At 43.2% G+C, this 20,688-nt stretch overlaps 1 protein-coding gene across 1 annotated transcript in view; it reads right to left on the reverse strand.

Annotated features, from left to right (window-relative positions):
• Positions 1-20,688, reverse strand: part of il1rapl2 (interleukin 1 receptor accessory protein-like 2) — a 437,686-nt gene that overhangs the window by 58,651 nt on the left and 358,347 nt on the right. The window contains exon 7 of the mRNA XM_068325785.1: positions 13,582-13,656. Within this exon, the coding sequence (XP_068181886.1) occupies positions 13,582-13,656 (75 nt within the window). The remainder of the gene's footprint in view (positions 1-13,581; positions 13,657-20,688) is intronic.

Consider the following 20,688-nt stretch of genomic DNA (forward strand, 5'->3'; position numbering starts at 1 on the left):
AGGAAGTATGGAGTGACAGACAAGTATGTTAGAGCAGTGCAGGACATTTATGAGGACTGTAAGACAGTGGTGAGGTGTGCTGTAGGTGTGACAGAGGAGTTCAAGGTGGAGGTGGGAATGCATCAGGGATCAGCTCTGAGCCCCCTCTTGTTCGCTATGGTGATGGACAGGCTGACAGACGAGGTTAGACAGGAATCTCCATGGACGAAGATGTTAGCAGATGACATTGTGATCTGCAGTGAGAGCAGGGAATAGGTGGAAGAGAAGCTAGAGAGGTGGAGGTTTGTCCTGGAAAGGAGAGGAATGAAGGTTAGCCGCAGTAAGACAGAGTAATTGTGTGTGAATGAGAGGGACCCAAGTGGAAGAGTGAGGTTACAGGGAGAAGAGATCAAGAAGGTGGAGGATTTTAAGTACTTAAGGGTCAACTGTCCAGAGCAATGGAGAGTGTGGAAAAGAGGTGAAGAAGCGTGTCCAGGCAGGATGGAACGGGTGGATAAAAGTGTCAGGTGTGATGTGTGATAGAAGAGTTTCAGCTAAATTGAAAGGAAAGGTGAACAAAACTGTGGTGAGACCAGCGATGTTGTTTGGTCTAGAGACAGTGTCACTGAGGAAAAGACAGGAGACAGAGCTGGAGGTAGCAGAGATGAAGATGCTGAGGTTCTGTTTGGGAGTGACCAGGTTATGATGAGAAATGAGTACATTAGAGGGACACCACGTGTTAGAAGTGTTGGGGATGAGGTCAGAGAGGCCAGACTGAGATGGTTTGGACATGTCCAGAGGAGAGATAGTGAATATATTGGTAGAAGGATACTGAGTTTTTAACTGCCAGGCAGGAGGCCTAGATGAAGACCAAAGAGGAGGTTTATGGATGTAGTGAAAGAGGACATGAAGGTAGTTGGTGTGAGAGAAGAGGATGGAGAAGACAGGGTTATATGGAGGCAACTGATTCGCTGTGGCGACCCCTGAAGGGAAAAGCCGAAAGGAAAAGAAGAAGAAGAAGGCACCTGATAGTCAGCAGCTGAGGGTGAAACTTAAAACAAGAGTTGAAAGCAACGGTAATGAAGATTTGTCAAATTTGTCATGGGCACAAACCACATTCCCAGCTCTGTTGATTAACCTATAGATGCATTTTTGTTGCCTTGCTCCAGAACTGTGTTGCTGTATTAGAATAAATCCAGTGGGGTTTGCTGGCCACCTCGAGGATAACAACATTTGATTCCTTTTGCTAAATTAACCAACAGGAGCAGAATACAACTGACCACATCACAGACAGCCGGGGGAATAATTAGACAGTAATGAAGACACAGGGATCACAGTAAGCCAAATAATAACCAATCCTTTTGTTTAACAGAAGCAGCTCCTGAAAACAAGAAACAAGTGTGCTGAAAAAGGCCCTGCAAAGCTCTTGAAACAAGCTGAGTGGTGCAGCCTTCAATCAGTCAATGAATCAACAAATGAATCAATCAATTCAGATTTGATGATGCCAATATTTCAAAACTGACTGAAACTAGTGGTGATCAAACAAAGTTCAAGATGGTGGGATTATTTCAATTTAATTAAATTGGTGACGTTTTTTATCGGCATGTATCACACAGCAAACAAGTAAACACCTTTGGTAAGGGTTCTGAAAAAAATTAATTTTCCTTCTCAGTACAAAGAAAAAAGTGTGAAATACACTTTACAGAGTAGTGATCGACTGACTACACCTCTTCTTGTGTTCTCGCTCCCATAAATATGATCATGATGAGATTACTGAGATTCGACTTCCTGTCAATTTTTAATCAGTGGAGGCAACCATTGTGTCTTGTTCTATTATGCATATCAACTGTACATGGGGGTTATCTCTTGGTATTGTTCTGCTAGACAGACTTCAAATCATGAAGGTCGAGGCAGAATCCCTGGATGTTTGACTTTCAGGTGAACTTCTCTATTAATGCCATTGTACTGCCTGTACTAAGGCATTCTGAGTCCAGCAAGAAACAAATAGCGAATTACAATCAGTTTGAAGTAACCCATTATGGAATGCACAAATCAACAATGATATACATCAATCCGCCAGGTTCATAAAGGTTGAACAGAAGTTTCTGCCTGTGGATAAACTGTGAAGTTCAAATTAACATTTTGTCCCAGCTTTAATATTCTATGTGCATTTGAATCTTTTTACACACACACGCACGCACGCACGCACGCACGCACGCACGCACGCACGCACGCACGCACACACACACACACCCACACACACACACAAAGACAGAAACCACTCACCCCAACAACCTCCACCACCATGCACACAAGCCTAGCCTGGCCTCTACCTCTTCACAGTTTCCCGTTCTCCATCAAGGTTGCAAACAATGCTGACTATATTATTTATGGGGCTGCCAGTTGAATGAAAGCGAAAGCAAGTGAAAGAACAAAGCCTGCTCATTATCACCATCTCATCAGGTATTGATCCTACTTCACCTGCATTTATTTTCTAATCCCTTCAATGCTCTTCAATCTTTCTACTTTTGCCAGCCCTCATTCTCTGTCTCATGCGTCAGCAGGTTGTTGAAATGGAGAGAGAGAGAGAGAGAGACAGAGAGAGAGAGAGAGAGAGAGAGAGAGAGAGAGAGAGAGAGAGAGAGAGAGAGAGAGAGAGAGAGAGAGAGAGCACAAAACACCAATGACAGGACTGCTAAACACTCTGTACTATATTATATACTGTGATGTTTACTGTCTTGTGTTCTAAATGATTGGGGGGTGATGGAAACAGAAACAGTGTGTAGGTAGGCTGACAGTGATAAAAAGGCATTTCAGATGCTCCCAGCATGCGGTACTCCTATTAGTTTGTGTGTGTATGCGTGTGTGTGTGTGTGTGTGTGTGTGTGTGTGTGTGTGTGTTTGTGTGCAATCCTCCCACCTATTCTCTGTTATTCCTTCCTGTTGTACTGTCCCACTCTCCATCAAAACACTACTGATTCTTACCCTTTATTATGTGTTTAGGCATCTACTGCACATCTATTGGAGTTAAACCTCAAATATGTAGCATTGTATCGTTGCTGAGTTCATCATGCGTTTCCTTGGGAATGCTGAATATTAAAACGTGGAGTCACATACTCCTGCACAATAGACTAAATGAGGGACTCCTCTCTTTTTTTTTTTGAAATTATTGTAAATTTTATTTCTCTGGTCTGGTCTAGTTCTCTGGTCCATGCTTTATTTGCATTCTGAATCTGCAATAATGTGCATGATTTCAGTGTCAATATTGCTGAATTTACATATTTCTCTTCATATACCTTCGCCCCTGTCCCCTCCCTGGCTAACCCATGAGAAAAGGTCATTATGTTCATCATCCCTTCAGCTATGGGGTCCTGGAGAAGGAGGTGGTCTGACGTGATCAGCTTCTCAAGACAATTACAAAAATGGAATCTGGCGGTAAGAGTCCCCGCCTGAAGGATGTCGTCTCCTGCAGCTTCTGATTGTCCCAAAAAAGACTGATGAAGAAATTAATATCTTGCTGGTTTTTAAAATGCATAATTTGACCATGCAATCCACGTCACTGTGGAGGGCATGACATGCTTAAGGGAGTGGGGACATCTCCTTCCCTCCTGTCCACAGGAGGAGGGACAGAACGCACCTGCTCAGGGACAGTGGCTGCAGCTGCCAATGCAGAACCGATGAACAACCCCAACAACGACAAGCCTCCTACACATCTATATCGGCTTCCAATGCTACATGCTATGTGAACCTGGTGTGGAAGGGTTCCAAATTTGCTCCCTGCTGCTAAGTCTGACTACCAACCCAAAGCTATTAATCAACATATATTACACAGGTGCACAATTTCAGTGGGAGACCTTGCAGAATTTTGTGGAGTGAGGATAATCAGCAGTGTGCTGAGATGCTGGAAGAGTCATTTCGCCCCACAGCAACTGACTCTGATGAATTCGATTATACAGGTTTTTAAAATCCAGATACTGATCCCTTGTCACAGTCTCCGCCTCTCATTCCCCTCCTGTCACACCCCTGCAGTATTTTTCCACTCTCCCTCACTCTGCTCCACTCTACCTGCCGGCCACGCCTACTGCTTCAGCCCATGCTGCTCACCTGCTTCTGATCACTGCAATCAAGCCTGCATTTAGTCTCTCCAGCATCTTCAGTCCATGCCAGATTGTTCTTCAGCGTCATGCGAGACTTTCCAGCGTTTTTTCCCTGTCTGATTTCCCGGTATCGACTCTGCCTGTCCCTGACCTGCCATCCTCGTCTGCCTCCCGGTAAACTCACCTGCCTTCTGTCCCTGACCTCGTGCTTCGCCTCAGCACCTCTGGTATCTGCCTGCTCGTTTGGTTTCGACTCCTCCGCCTGGCCTCGTCTCTTCTCCTGCCTGTTCCTAAACGGTACCTCTGCCTTCACGGACTGTTCACCTGGCTTCGACCTCCCTGCCTGCCCCGACCTCTCTTCGGCTCACTCCTCGTCGGCCTCACAGTTCGTGCTGCCTGCTCTCCAGAACTCAGGGCGTCCTGCCTCGGCTGAAGTAAGCTACATCTTATCTCCTCTACAAAAGAGTACTGCATTTGGGTCCAAACAACACCCGTTACAGTACAATCTGGCCAGAAATGGACCCAGCAGACCCCACATCCCCCCAGTCTCGCCTAGCCCTCGTGGAGGCAATGCTTCAGCAGCATGAGTCTCTGTTAGCCTCCAACGCGGCAGAGGCTCGTCAGTCTGCATCATCCCTGGAACGAGCGCTAACCTCGCTAGCTGCCCAGGTACAGCAGATGGCAGCTTCCATGGCACAACACGCTGCTTCGGTCCCAGTTCCGGCCCCTCCTGCTCCCACCCCTGTGCCAGCATCAAGCTCCACATCTGAGCCCCGTGTGGGGGCGCCAGAGCGCTACGATGGGGATCCTGAGGGTTGCAATCCCTTTTTGACGAACTGCTCAATCCTGTTTGCCCTGCAACCCCATACCTTCGCCACAGAGGGGGCCAGAGTCGCCTTCGCCATCAATCACCTCACTGGTAGAGCACGTCTGTGGGGGACGGCGGAGTGGGAGAGAGGCACGCCTGCCTGCGCCACATTCCAAGCCTTTGGTGAGGAGCTTCGCAAGGTGTTCGGACCCGTTTCCCTGGGTCCTGATGCAGCAGGGGGACTCATGAGTCAGAGGCAGGGAGATCGGACAGTTTCGGACTATGCCATAGACTTCAGAACTTGGGCTCGTCTCAGCGATTGGAATGCTGCTGCCCAATGTGACGCCTTCCTAAATGGGCTGGCTCCTTACGTAAAGGATGAGCTGGTTCCGTTCGACCTTCCCAATTCCCTGGACGGTCTCATTGAGCTGACTACGACCCCTACAGGCGGATACAGACGAGGAGGAAGGAACAACGCCGTGAGAGAGGTGATCCCTGGCGTTCTGCTCGTTCACATAGGGTCCCAGTCATTCCTGTTCCCTCTTCTGAACCTATGCACGGGGGGGTGGAACCCATGCAGGTGGGGCGAACCAGCCTTACATCAGAGGAACGAGAACGACGACGCCGGGAAAATCTCTGCCTCTACTGTGGCCAAGCCGGCCATTTTGTCTCCCGGTGTCCAGTAAAAGGGAGGGCTCAGCAGTAGAAGGGGGCATTTTGCTGAGCCGGTCCCAGAACTCTGCCCCTAGCCCACGACCTCTGTTTCATGCCCAGCTCCTGTTGGTAGGGGGGTCCCACACCCTCGCCACCTTCATCGACTCGGGGGCAGACGTCAACCTGATGGATGAGGACCTCGCCCGTCAACTGGACATCAGTCGAGATCCTCTCCCTCGCCCCATGCCAGCCAGCGCTCTGGACGGTCATCTCCTGGGAACTGTCACCCATCAGACTGCCCCCATCTCTATGCTCCTGTCTGGCACACACCGTGAAACCATCCGGTTTCATATCCTGAGGCTCCCAATCTTCCCCTCATCCTCGGCTACCCCTGGCTTCGACACCACAACCCCCATATAGACTGGTCCATGGGGTCCATCCTGGGATGGAGTCCCTCCTGTCAGCAGATCTGCCTCAGACCTGTGGGGGCCCCCACGCCGTCTGCCAGCCCCTGTTCCATTCCTGATCTCTCCATGGTGCCTTATGACTATCATCGACCTCCTTCCCGGCTCTGTACCCCCCAAGGGCCACTGGCTGTCCGCACCTGAAAGGGAGACCATGGAGACCCACATCAGCGATGCCCTGGCCGCCGGAATCATTCGACCCTCCTCGTCACCTGCTGGAGCGGGGTTTTTCTTCGTCAACAAGAAGGATGGGTCTCTGAGGCCGTGCATCGACTACCGAGGTCTGAATGACATCACGGTGAAGAACCGCTATCCTCTCCCCCTCATCGCCTCAGCTTTTGAGCTGCTCCAAGGGGCCACCGTGTACACCAAGCTGGATCTCCGCAACGCCTACCATCTGGTGCGGATCCGAGAGGGAGATGAGTGGAAGACGGCCTTTAACACCCCTACAGGACACTACGAATATCTGGTGATGCCGTTTGGGCTCACCAATGCCCCGGCTGTGTTCCAAAACCTCATCAATGATGTGCTGAGAGACATGCTAAACAAGTTTGTGTTTGTCTATCTAGACGATATCCTGATCTTCTCCCGGTCCAAGCAGGAACATATCCTCCATGTCCAGACGGTGCTGCAGCGCCTGCTAGAGAACTCCCTGTTTGTCAAGGCCGAAAAGTGTGAGTTCCATGCATCCTCTGTCTCCTTCTTAGGTTACATCATTGGTCGGGACCGCATGGAGATGGACCCCGCAAAGGTCTCAGTTGTCGCCTCCTGGCCTGTCCCTGACTCTCGCAAGCAGCTGCAACGCTTTTTGGGGTTCGCCAAAAAGCGTTTGGCTTTTTGGGTCCAAACAACACCCGTTATATCCCTTCCCTGTAGAGAGCTTGAAGATTATTTGTTGGATTTTAAATGAATCTATGAACCTTGGAGGACTTTTTTATGCGAGAGCATCAGTCGAGTCCAAATTCCTCACAGCAAAAATCTCCATCCTTGGACATATGGTAGAGGTTTGTGGATGATCTCTAGATGCTGCTGCTGCTGCTCTGTCCTCAGTGTGGGCGTGTCCTCTGCTGTGGGTATGTCTTCAGCTGTGGGTGTGTCCTCTGCTGTGTGGGTCTTTAAATCCCGATAATACCAATCCCTTCACAGTAGAGCGCTTTGTCTTAACGACTGTGTCAGACCCGATCAGCCTCAGTGACAGTGATGGTAATAAATTTACACCATGGAGGGTTCATCTTGGTCTTGAACCAGGTGTGAACCCTTCATGGGAGTCTTTCTACTACCCACCATTACAAAAAGGTTGGAGATCTATAGAGGAAGATTTTACACGGTGCTGTGGCTGCCAACAGTTTTAACAGATAGTTAATTCAAATGTGCCAGAAAACCATCTGTTCTGTTCTCTCAGAGAAACTGTTCTTCAATGTTTCCAGGAAGGTCAGAGGCTCAGAAATAAGTTCCTATCTTTAGAGAGAAATTTTTATTTCATTTGGTAAGATTTTTGACAAACAAACCTATGTTATTGGTTTTAAATGTTGTATGAGCGTATGGTGGTGCAGTGGCTCAGTGGGTAGCCAATACGAAGGTTCAGTGTTTAAGTCCTCTCTGTTAAAATTTTGTATGCTCTCCCCATGTTTGTGTGGGTTCTTTCTGGATTCTCTGGCTTCTTTCCACCTCCAAAAACATGCAATTTTGGTGGACTGATCTGATAAAACTGTCCATAGGTGTGAGTATGTGTGTGAGTGGTTGTTGGTCTTTTCTGTGGCTTTGTGATGCATTGGCAACACGTCCAGAGTGTACCCTGCCTCTCACCCAAACTAAAAGGTGATAGGCTCCAGCAATACCAGTGACAGAAGATGAAAACCGACTGTGAATGAGACAATTATGGTTGTCTCATCTACAGGAAAATGGATGGACAGATAGATGATTGCGATGAGTCTATAAATTTCTGTTTCTGTTGAGAAACATGAAAAATCAAAACTCTTTCATCCTTTGTATTAATCAGCTGTAGACATTCACATTTATTTATGTGTATGTTATCTTTTGTCAAGTTCCATTACACAGATAAGATTTCATTACCCTTAACCAAGTGAGGAAAATGGAATGAAAACATTTTTTATGCATTATTGTTGTAGATAATTTGAGACATTTGAGTCATTGTGGGATTATTCACTTTTGAATCGAATGGTTGAGGATGACTAATGACTGAAAACAAGTCTCTTATGTATTTCATAATAAAAAATAAGATTTTTGCATTCATTATATTCTGAATTTCTCCTATCTCATTGTATCTCTCTGTGGTGAACCAAAAGTGAATGAAGAAATTACGCATCAAACCTTTAAGAAACAAGAATAAAATAATAAAATTACCCAAACAAAACAGGCAGAGGGACAGTTGTAGAACCCCTGTGGACCCACTACCTGCAGGGCAGATTCATTGCGTCGCGTGCGCTGCCATATGGGTGGCAGTGACAACAGGGGGTCACGACGGACCAGACCCAGGTGGCAGTAGCTGGCTTTGGGCATGTGGAATGTCACCTCACTGGCGGGGAAGGAGCCGGAGCTTGTGTTGAAGGTGGAGAGCTACCAGTTGGATCTGGTAGGGCTTACCTCCGTGAATAGCCTTGGTTCTGGATCCAAACTCCTGGATGGGGGTTGGACCTTGATTTACTCTGGAGTTGCTCAGGCATTAGGCGCAGCGGCACAAGCCCCTGGCTGAGTGCCACTGTGTTGGAGTTTACCCTGATGGATGAGAGGGTGATATCTGATATCTCCCTTAGAGATAGGGTGACAAACACTGCTATTCGCGAGGGGCTCAAAGTAGAGTCACTGTTCCTTCGTGTGGAAAGGAGTCAGTTGAGGTGGTTTGGGCATCTGGTGCGGATGCCTCCATGGTGCCTCCCTAGGGAGGTGCTCCTGGCACATCCTGCTGGGAGGAGACCTCGGGGCAGACCCTGGGGAACACCTTGGGATCCCCTCATCAGAGCTTGTTGATGTGGCCGAGGAAAGGGAAGTTTGGTGCTCCCTGTTGAAGCTGCTGCCTCCGTGAACCGACTACGGATAAGCGGTAGAAGATGGATGGATGGATGGACAGTTAGAGACAGAGAGATTGGTTGGGTGAGGAAGAAATGCGGGTGGGAGGAAAGTGAGACAGAGGCAGGGGTGGGGGAGGCCAACGTGGAAAGAAAAACGAGATGGGGCAAGAAAACGAAAGAGACAGATGGAAAGAGAGAGACAAGAGGAGAGAAAGAGGAAAAGACAGAAAGGCTCCTCAACCAATATTTAATAGACAACCTCTCAGGCAAGGACTCAATACTAATGTGTGTGTGTGTGTGTGTGTGTGTGTGTGTGTGTGTGTGTGTGTGTGTGTGTGTGTGTGTGTGTGTGTGTGTGTGTGTGTGAAGGTTTCAAAGACTATTTTAATCATTTATTCCTTCATTATTTACTTGGAAAATTTCAGTTTTCTTTTATATACCAAAGAATTCGAACAATCTTCAAATCTCCAAATCTTCAACTCTTACATCTCAGAGGTCAGACCACCAACTGTTGGGTATTGAAAAACTAAAATAATACTCATATTATATTAACTGATCAGATGATTATTTGTCTGGAGGTAGGCCTTACATCTGTTCACTGTGTGCGTAAATGTGTTGATTATATACTCAAGCTTGTGTGCTTGATTTTCAAGATTTAATCTAGTTATACACATCATCCCTATGTTACCCAGATCCACTCATGTCAGTAAGTGTGTTTGTGTGTTTACATGCTTAAGTGAATCCCGTTAAGGCTTTTTATCAGTCCAATGAATTAGGATGTAGTCAGCAATTAACACAGACAGCTGAGGCCTGATGGTTACGTCTGCCGGGTGTTCACACCAACTCACTGCAATCAGTAATCAATTTAGTGTGTGTGTGTGTGTGTGTGTGTGTGTGTGTGTGTGTGTGTGTGTGTGTGTGTGTGTGTGTGTGTGTGTGTGTGTGTGTGTGTGTGTGTGTGTGTGTGTGTGTGTGTGCGTGCGTGCGTGGATGCGTGTGTGTGTGTGTGTGTGTGTGTGTGTGTGTGTATGAATGAATGAAAGAGAGAGATATAAATTTGTTGAAACCGGTGTGCAAAATCTCTCAGATTAAAATGATGGATTTAAATGAAGCCTCCATAACCGTTTGTTCCCTTTAAAAGGTAAAATCACAACACACACAAAACAAAAGTGTCAACTTTTAATGATCACAACGGTTTTTTTATAATGTATGCTTTGGTGGTGATTTGACTTGGAATTAGAGCATACAACACTGATGCAAAGTTAAGTTTTCATATAAAAATCTTTTTTGTGAAATTCTTTAAATATTTCTCGTTTGATTTGATTATTACAAGTGCCGATAAACAGCATATGTAAATAAACAATAAATACAATAGGCATTGCATTCTGCCACAATGTTCACTGAATGATGCTGAAAATATAAGAAAGTCAATATCGAGCAGCTGATGATTAAACACTGGAATACTTTTGAATCAGAGGGATGAGGGAGCTTTAAGAATGATTGGACATTTAGATCATTTTGAAAGAATCTTTTAAAACAGATTAATGATGGTGACCAATAGTCTTCAGTTGAGCTGGTTATGAAGGACAGGAACACTTTTCATTAATGGTTTTTATATCACACTGTGTAAATTCATTAGGTTATACTGTACAGTATTACCGTTTGTTATATATGAACTGCCATTTTATTTGTTTAATATTCAGGTTAATATTTACTAACAAGTTCTCATCGAGTAATCATTTGTCCATTTGTGGCTCGTAAGAACAAGAATGGAACAAAAGTTCAGTGTTTGCTTTCATTTATTCATAGAGGGTTCAATATAATAATTTTAAAGACTCAAAGTTACCTAATTTTTACTGGTTTCAATGACTTTATTCACTTATTTTAAATGCAAAATCATCCCCGAATCGTTGTCTCTCTTTATGAAATATGAATTTAGGATGCAAGCATTCAGAAGGAGCTGGAAACAAACATGGTACAAACTCCAATAATCCTTGGCTAATTGAATAGTACACATTATTTTACATTAATTTGACATTAGATATCCAGGACTGAATTGTGAACAGCTCAGAGGGACTGACATTTTTTTCTTCTTCTGAAAATTCCTCCTAAATTCCTACTCGGGGTAACCACAGTGGATAACTCTATCTGCAGTGAATCTGGTGATTTTACAACGGAAACCTTTCAGAAACAGCTATTCCTGTTTTCAGGCTGAGTAACAGTATGAGCATAATGAAACGAAAAAGAAATGAAAAAGCAGAAAGGAGAAAGAGCAGATTGGAGGAGAATAAAGCAATGAAACAAAGGAAGGGACAAAGAGGAAGAATGGGTTCTGTGTTTAGAACAGAAAGGGAAGAACAGAGAGATGAAGAATGAAAGGAGCGGGGAGCAAAGAAACGGAACATCACTGTGTTTGCTGGAGTAAATCTCCCCCAGGTTAAAACAAGACGATAATTAAAAATGTACTGTAGGGTCACGCTGTGACTGCTTGAGAGAGGGTTTCTGTGTGTGTTTGCAGCCTTTATTGCTGTAGGTGTTTTTGTGTGGTCAGGGCCCATTAAAAGGTGTCTCTGGTGCAATCAGGTTACAGGGGCCTGAGGGCCTATTTGTTTCTACATCAATCTGGAGTTAATGGAAACACACAGCACACACACCCATGTACACATTCAAACACATTTTCTGCCTACAGTGCTAACATTGTCAGGGAGGCCATTGAACAGCAGGACACACACATGTACACATGCATACTTGAATGCAAACACAGCTGGCACCAAAGTCAGCCAACCGGCAGCAGGCAGTGCAACACAACACGCACTATTCGTTACGCAAACAAATTAGATCCCTAATGAGAGCCCTTCAGTTTTGAAATTCCTTCCTCCTACACCAGACCTTCCTTGTTCTTTTAGTCTCCATCCCAGCTGAAATGTTCTGTATCCATGGGTGTCAGTGGCACAGTGGGTTGGGACTTGCATTGGATTCTGCCAGATCTCATCAGCAGAGTAGACAGTATGGTTCAGTCTGCAAATCTCTGCTAATCACTGACTAGCAGGTGAAAAAACCACTGTCTGCATCATAGCTGATTCCTTTATTGGTTGTGGTCTTCTTCCCACCTCCAAAAACATGCACTCCAGGATAATTGGCCAATCCCAAATTGACCGTAGTGTGTGAGAGTGTGTGTACGTGTTTTTACTGCATCTGTGTGTGGCTCCATGGGGCACTGGCGTCGCGCCCAGAGTTTCCTCCGCCTCAAGTCCTAAGCCAGCTGAGATAGGCTCCTGCTCATAGTGACTCACCACAGCGGATGAAGCAATAACAGAAAATGGATCGATGGAAGCTCTCTTGAATAGATTTGACTTTAAACCTATGAACCCTCTATAACTCTTAAGGTCTAATGATTGCTAATGGTTGTTTAGTTATCCGTACAGTCAGAACAAAACAGCAGGATGATCATCATTCATGATGAAGTCCAGATTTCTTGGACAATATTTATTTATTTATTGGTAATTATATATTTTATTCAACATAGTTGTTCATAGCGGTCCATAGTGGTGATGATGTTTTTGAGGACGTTCTGTAGTGGTGAAGTGGTGATGAATTTGTGGCCAGTTCTGAACCCCTATTGCGGATCTGACATGATATGGTTGGAGTAAATGAAATGGCTTAACTGATTTCCAGTACGTTATTTGTAACACAATGATCTGAAAACTGTGTTAATGACTGTTCATTTGATTTAAGTCAAAACATAATTTGAAGTTTTTCTGCGTTCTGAGGGCAAAATCTTCTGTTCAGTTTACCTACAAAAATACACTAAAGTCAACAGTTCAAGCTGAACTATCTTTACTTCTGTCTTACTGTATGCAGGTATGAATGTGAGATTCAACAATTGAAAACTTCCATTCACTTTGTGAAGATACAGTCATACAAAATATTACTCAATGTTTACTTGTAAGTTTTACTTAGACTAGGAGACATTTTAATTTTGACCACCACCAACACCATTCGTATGCCATAGTTTCTTTTATTTTATTTTTTAAAATTCAATAACATGATTTTTCATTTCAATTTAAAAAGGCATGAAAAATAGCAAGCGAGGTGAATACATATTTACATGCGTCGCTGGTTATTCCTGCCGGTCATAGGGAACAAAAGTCTAAGACTACAAACAAGTATTGATAATATCTTTCATATACCTTGTGATCGGTCTGTCACCATTGCTGCATTGCTGTTCTACATACTTGATGTTTATTATTTAATGCAAACTTTACTGAAGAAAACCTAGAAAATAATGTGTTGGACATCAGTCATTGATTAGTTCATCTTCCAAACCGCTTTATTTAAAGAACCACTACTTAACCTCAGCATACACTACTTAACCTCAGCATACACTACTTAACCTCTAAGAGCCACTGCTCTTAGCTCAGGCAGCATTTGTAAATAAGAACCTGTTCTTAATTGCTTGCCTGGTTAAATAAAGGTTAAATAAATGAAATAAACCTCAGCATACACTACTTAACCTTAGCATACAGAAATAAAGAGCTGCTGGACCTTACCAGGTGTGATTTCTATCACTGTGTCTCGTCTCTCTGGGGGGAAGAGAACCTTGGGAGGCTGAGTGGTCTGAAGAGCTGATAGGGAGAGGAGAGATAAAGGAAAAGAGTGATTATCAGGATATAGGTTTAAGCCCACAGCCCTTGGTCTAGTAGATACATCTCATCATCATTTCCACCTAAAAAAAAAACCCCCAAACACTTCAAAATTCGTGGGGAGTATTTGCAAATATAGATACACAGTCTTTGAATCTGTCAAACTAATATGTATGGTTTTTTTTTAAAAGGCAGTCACTGCAGATATGCCAGAACTGTTTGTCTGACAGAAATTTTCAAATGATTTCAATTTAAAAATGTTCCTGACGTGGTGTTCAGCCACATCTGCCCTGACGTTGAATCGACACACACGGCATGAAACACAGTTATTTTAAATACAATTATAGCTTTTATCAGGGTTTGATTGCTGGAAATGTTTGGAATGAAATAAATACAATTTCCACTAAATGCATTAGATGTTGTCAATACACCTCTGAAGTGATCCTGTTTATCACATGCATCATCAGTGGTGTGGCTCGGGAGTCAGTGACGACCTGCTTGTCAGTGGGTCAGTCCTCGTCTTTACTCAAAGTTCAGCCTCTGAACAACTTGCAGACATGTTCAGTTTTAACCTTTATTTTTTAAAATTCTGAATGGATAAACAAAGATCAAATCAGATCAGATTACATAAAGGAAACATCACTGGTTTTCATCTTCAGTGCCAATCACGAAATTCTAGCATGCTAGTTTGATGAACTAAGATTTTGAACATTTTTAAACTGTGCTTGTTAAAGATTAGCTTGCATTTTGAAAATGTTCACATATGGATGTGCAACCACACAGAGCTGCTCAAAAGACTGGAGCCTTCACATTATCAAACTAAGCATGTCTGTCAGTGAGAAAAATGTTGCTTCTAAGGGTTATTTCATCTTTTTCATTAAACATCAGATATTGGCTAAGTAGCCTGTAACTATTGTGAAAGTGCATGATTATATAAAACTATTTGACATTGAAATGGTATTATCTATATTTGTTGGCTATTGACAATTTCACTACTCATATCATATCCCTACATGATAGCATTATGTAGCGCTATGATACAACTACCTGTATATGTAGTGTCCACTGGTGCTTCCACACGTAAAACTATTTTTTGATTCTGGAACAAACTCCATTCTATTTACTTGGATATGGGTCCAAAGTGACTGTTTTCTACATTTTTCAAAGTTATACTTGCTACTCCACTAGCATGTATCAAAGTTTCTTCTCTTCAATAACCTTGTCAATACCTCATTCCTTCCATCCTGTGTATATTTCGCTGATAAGGGTGACAGTTTAATTTGCATTCTGAAAGGACTGCTGCACCCTGTCGCGATTAATGAGACACCATGTCACCCAGTCCCACCCATCTACTTCCCCTTTCCCTTACATAAAGTAGACCTTTATATGTTCCAGAAAAAAATATTGAATATGAATATTTAGAAGCTGCTCAGTAGATGTACAGATTTATCTTCCCCTTTAGTTTTTGCCAGTCCAAATTTATTGAGCCCTGGAAGGAATAACCCTGACCAAGTGTGAACAAACTACCTGGTCTTTGTGGATTTGATCTCTTTGTGTTGTTGCCTTCACACAGATCTATTTTTCTACAACTGCCTGATATTTTGGGGAGTTGACCATACAAATCTACCTCTCCTAAATGTACAATACCTGTGCTTCTAGTTGCATTGCAAACAGATCTTCTTAACTTATAAGAATCTCTCTTTTTGTTTCACAGAAAGCAATGCTGTAATAATATCTCTCTTTGCAGGATTATATCCCAAACTGAACATAGATACTGTTCTACTGCCTGCAGAATAACCAAAGATGCATCACCATGCAAGATGCATCAACCAAAAAGGGAAATGTTAGTGTTGGCTTTAATATGAATACAAATGTCAATATCGAAAGATATAAACACACACTGTCACACAGAAACATATGTATATTCCAGTCAGTTTTCATGAAAAAGAATATTGCCACATAATGATGCAAAAATGAGACGTACAACCCTATCTGTGTGTGTGCCACTGAATGAACATACATAGATTAAACAATATTTATGAAATCAGTTCGTATATGAAGAATGGTCATCCGTAGCGATGTTCAATTTAATGCAATTGCGGTTCAAGTGTCTGATATAATTTCAATACAATGTTTAAAACAGGAACCAAAATGAGGACTAGCATTGTAAAGTTAAAAATACATTTACATTGACATTACGTATTTTTAGCAATTGTGCTTGGAAAATGTTACTTTGATCAATTTTTAGTGTATATGACACTTTCTTTACTACTTTACTGAATTTCCCAGTTTGTTTAAACAGTACAAGCAAACTTTGGTTTTCGAACGCTTAAGACATTGAACAAATCAGAATTCGACCAAAAAATTCAGAATTTTTTTGTCTTACAAGTCGAACAAAATTTGGAAGTCAAACGCAAAATAAATAAATAACATCCATCCTCCTCTCCAATGTTCACGTATGCCAACTTGTTATGATACCAGACTTGCTCATCCGGAATCTGCGTGGTGAATGATAAACAGAGCGAAATAAGTTTTTCTCTTCTTTATTGAACCGGAGCCCGCTAAGCTCACCTGAACACACAATTGAACACAGTCAAATTACGCATGTCGCACTCAATAGAATCAGCGTATTATATTTACATGTAACCACTTCCGGGTACGACAAGAAGTCCCAAAATAAGAGCGTAACAGGATCGTACTTAACCCAACTGCTAACCACCACATAGATAAAAATTCTTATCTTTATTGCTCTTATGCTTTAACTGTAATGTGCTTTTTATTTTAGTTTACTGTATTCAATAATTTTTCACTTAATTTGCGTTCCATTGCCTATGGTACGAATTACGGTACCGTAAACTTCTGTCCAGAAGACGACGGTAACTCGTACCTTAGGCTAACCTGATTACGTCGATGTTTTTTTTTTTTCTGTCTTTCTTTCTCGTATTTGCTTCTTTCTTTTACATTTTTTTGAAATGTTTCATGACTATACAATTTGATGTATTAATGACATTATGAAATAATGGGGTATGGGGTAACGAACTCCTTGATAAGGGCTGTCCGGTTTGGTGGCCTCAGTATTGCGTCCCTGCTTTTTGCAGATGACGTGGTACTATTGGCTTCATCAAGCCGTGATCTCCAACTCTCACTGGAGCGGTTCGCAGCTGAGTGTGAAGCGGTTGGGATGAGAATCACCACCTCCAAATCTGAGACCATGGTCCTCAGTCAGAAAAGGGTGGAGTGCCCTCCCAAGTGGAGGAGTTCAAGTATTTTGGGGTCTCGTTCACGAGTGAGGGTACGATGGAACAGGAGATCGACAGGCGGATTGGTGCAGCGTCTGCAGTGATGCGGACTCTGTATCGGTCCGTTGTGGTGAAGAAGGAACTGGGCCGAAAGGCAAAGCTCTCGATTTACCAGTCGATCTACGTTCCTGCCCTCATCCTATGGTCATGAGCTGTTGGTCGTGACCGAAAGAATGAGATCCCGGATACAAGCGGCCAAAATGAGTTTCCTCTGCAGGGTGTCCGGGCTCTCCCTTAGAGATAGGGTGAGGAGTTCGGTCATCCGGGAGGTGACTCAGAGTCGAGCCACTGCTCCTCCGTATCGAGAGGAGCCAGATGAGGTGGCTCAGGCATCTGGTTAGGATGCCTCCTGGACGCCTCCCTGGTGAGGTGTTCCGGGCATGTCCTACTGGGAGGAGGCCCCGGGGACGACCCAGGACACGCTGGAGAGACTGTGTCTCCGGGCTGGCCTGGGAACGCCTTGGGATTCTCCCGGGGGAGCTGGACGAAGTGGCTAGGGAGAGGGAAGTCTGGGCTTCCCTGCTTAAGCTGCTGCCCCCACGACCCGACCCCAGATAAGCGGAAGAAGATGGATGGATAGATGGATTATGAAATAACATAGTACACGGATACAGCGGTAGAAAATGGATGGATATTGTGTTGAAAAAAGGTAGTTTTCTAGCGTCTTGGAACGGATTAAGACCATTTACATTATTTGTAATGGGAAAAATGTATTTGGAATTCGAACAACTTGGTATTCGAACAGCCTTCCGTACCGAATTGTGGTCGGAAACCGAGGTTTGCCTGAAGTTTAAATTTAGACTGGATAAAAGAGTAAAAACTATATTCAAAGAAAGTCCATGGTGCATCACTGAACTAGACCTGATGAACAGTGGGGAAAAAAGTATTTAGTCAGTCATCAATTGTGCAAGTTCTCCCGCTTAAGAAGATGAGAGAGACCTATAATTGTCATTATAGGTACACCTCAGCTATGAGACACAGAATGAGAAAGAAAAATCCAGAAAATCACATTGTCTGATTTTTAAAGAATTTATTTGCAAATTATGGTGGAAAGTAAGTATTTGGTCACCTACAAACAAGCAAGATTTCTGGTTCTCACAGAGCTGTAACTTCTTTTTTAAGAGGCTCCTCTGTCCCCGACTTGTTACTTGTTTTAATGGTACCTGTTTGAACTCATTAGCAGTGTAAAATACACCTATCCACAACCTCAAACAGTCACACTCCAAACTCCACTACGGCCAAGACCAAAAAAGCTGTCAAAGGACACTAGAAACAAAATTGTAGACCTGCACCAGGCTGGGAAGACTGAATCTGCAATAGGCAAGCAGCAGAAATCAACTGTTGGAGCAATTATTAGAAAATGGAAGACATACAAGACCACTGATAATCTCCCTCGATGTGGGGCTCCATGCAAGATCTCACCCTGTGAGGTCAAACTGATCACAAGAACCTGAGCAAACATCCCAGAACCACACAGGGGGACCTAGTGAATGACCTGCAGAGACCTGGGACCAAAGTAACAAAGGCTACTATTAGTAACACATTACACCGACAGGGACTCACATCCAGCAGTGCCAGACGTGTCCCCCTGCTTAAGGCAGTACACATCCAGGCCTGTCTGAAGTTTGCCAGAGAGCACTTGGATGATCCAGAAGAAGACTGGGAGAATGTCCTATGGTCAGATGAAACCAGAATTGAACTTTTTGGTAGAAATACAAGAATACTGAATTGCATCCAAAGGACACCATATCTACTCTGAAGTATGGGGGTGGAAACGTCATGCTTTAGGGCTGTTTTTCTGCAAAGGGACCAGGATGACTGATCTGTGTGAAGAAAAGGATAAATGGGGCCATGTATCGTGAAATTTTGCGTGAAAACCTCCTTCCATCAGCGAGGACATTGGAGATGAAATGTGGCTGGGTCTTTCAGCATGACAATGATCTCAAACACACTGCCCGGCCAACAAAGGATTAGCTTCTCTAGAAGCATTTCAAGGTCATGGAGTGGCTTAGCCAATCACCATATCTCAAGCCCATAGAAAATCTTTGGAGGGAGTTGAAAGTCTGTGTTGCCCAGCGACAGCCCCACAACATCAGTGCTCTAGAGGAGATCTGCATGGAGGAATGGGCCGAAATACCAGCAACAGTGTTTGAAAACCTTGTGAAGACCTACAGAAAACATTTGACCTGTCACTGCCAACAAAGGGTATATAATAAAGTATTGAAATTGAATTTTGTTATTGACCAAATACTTATTTTCCACCATAATTTGCAAATAAATTCTTTAAAAATCCGACAATGTGATTTTCTGGATTTTTTTTTCTCATACTGTCTCTCATAGTTGAGACTGTAATTGTCATTATGATGACAATTACAGGTCTCTCTCATCTTGGGGGAACTTGCACAATTGGTGACTGACTAAATACTTTTTTTCCCCACTATATCTCATGTCAGGTTCAGCTCTAACCTTATATCGGTTTTTGGAATACCTTATACAGTGCGCCCTCGTTCTTTGCGGTAAATGCGCTCCAGGAACCAGACGCGATTAATGAATTATGCGATAGAGTTACAAACTATTTAGCTTATTTTTTACTGTAATTTAAACCCTTATGACCCGATACTGATATTAAACCACCTTCTATTTTTATTACCTTTTTCCAAACTTATCGACTGTTTAAAGTACTTTTGTGTCTCTGAGACTCAGGGAACCGAGCGCACTTCCGGATGCAGTCAGCCAATAGGATGTGCGTACGGTATCATGTGGCTTCCTACCAAAAATCCAGGATGAGATGAAGTTGAGAGCTTTGATGCACAAATGCCCGAGGGTGCACTGTATCTCATTTTACAGTTTAACATGTTCATGTCCAGTTTTTGAGTGACTTTATGCTTGAAACTACAATGATCAGAATTGATATATTAAGTATTTTATCCACATGCACAAAACTAAAAAAACAACTACTTTATTGTGAACAGATTTTTTAAATTTCAATTACAGTATCCTACTAATATGTTCACATATTAAAAATAAATAAATAAAATAAATTTTAGCAAATAGAAATATTTTTTGTTGGCTCAGGAAAAGATTAACCAGACTGTACAACTATAACGTATGTTAGACCGTGTTGATCACGTTGATTGGTTTGGGTTACGGTCAGGGAGTCCAATATATATCCTGTCCTGGCGCTATACATTTTTGTTAGTATGTGATATTAATCTATAATTTTAAAAAAGGTTCACATGTTTAAATTGTGCCCATTGAAATAAGAGAACAACTATCAGCTCCACACAACAAACTCAGGCTGAGTCACTGCAGTGGTGCTAGCACACTCTTCGGGTTTGAAGCGAGATTTGACCATTTCCAATTATAAAGTGCTTTGCATTCCTGCACTTTAGGTCACACAGGGAAATAACCCCACTCGATCATATAAGGAGACGTTTGTTTTATTGCCTACTATCATTCCAGGAGGCTCCTGACACTCTTTTTTGAACTGGCGTCAATGTGTGTCTGAAATGTTAACTTATGTGTAGGTCCTGAAGTGCACAAAGTTTGAAAGTTATATGAGACTCTGAAAACACTTTGATGCTATCCGAATTATCCTGATCTAATAATGTCAGTTTACTGGCTTCTCCAAAACAAACACAGTCTTATTGCAGGCACTCCCTACACAAACAGAATAAACACAGTTTGGATGCCAAACCAAATATGACCTTTTTCT

This window comes from Antennarius striatus, chromosome 10 (genome assembly GCF_040054535.1).
Source record: "Antennarius striatus isolate MH-2024 chromosome 10, ASM4005453v1, whole genome shotgun sequence".
In the NCBI taxonomy this organism is placed as follows: domain Eukaryota; kingdom Metazoa; phylum Chordata; class Actinopteri; order Lophiiformes; family Antennariidae; genus Antennarius; species Antennarius striatus.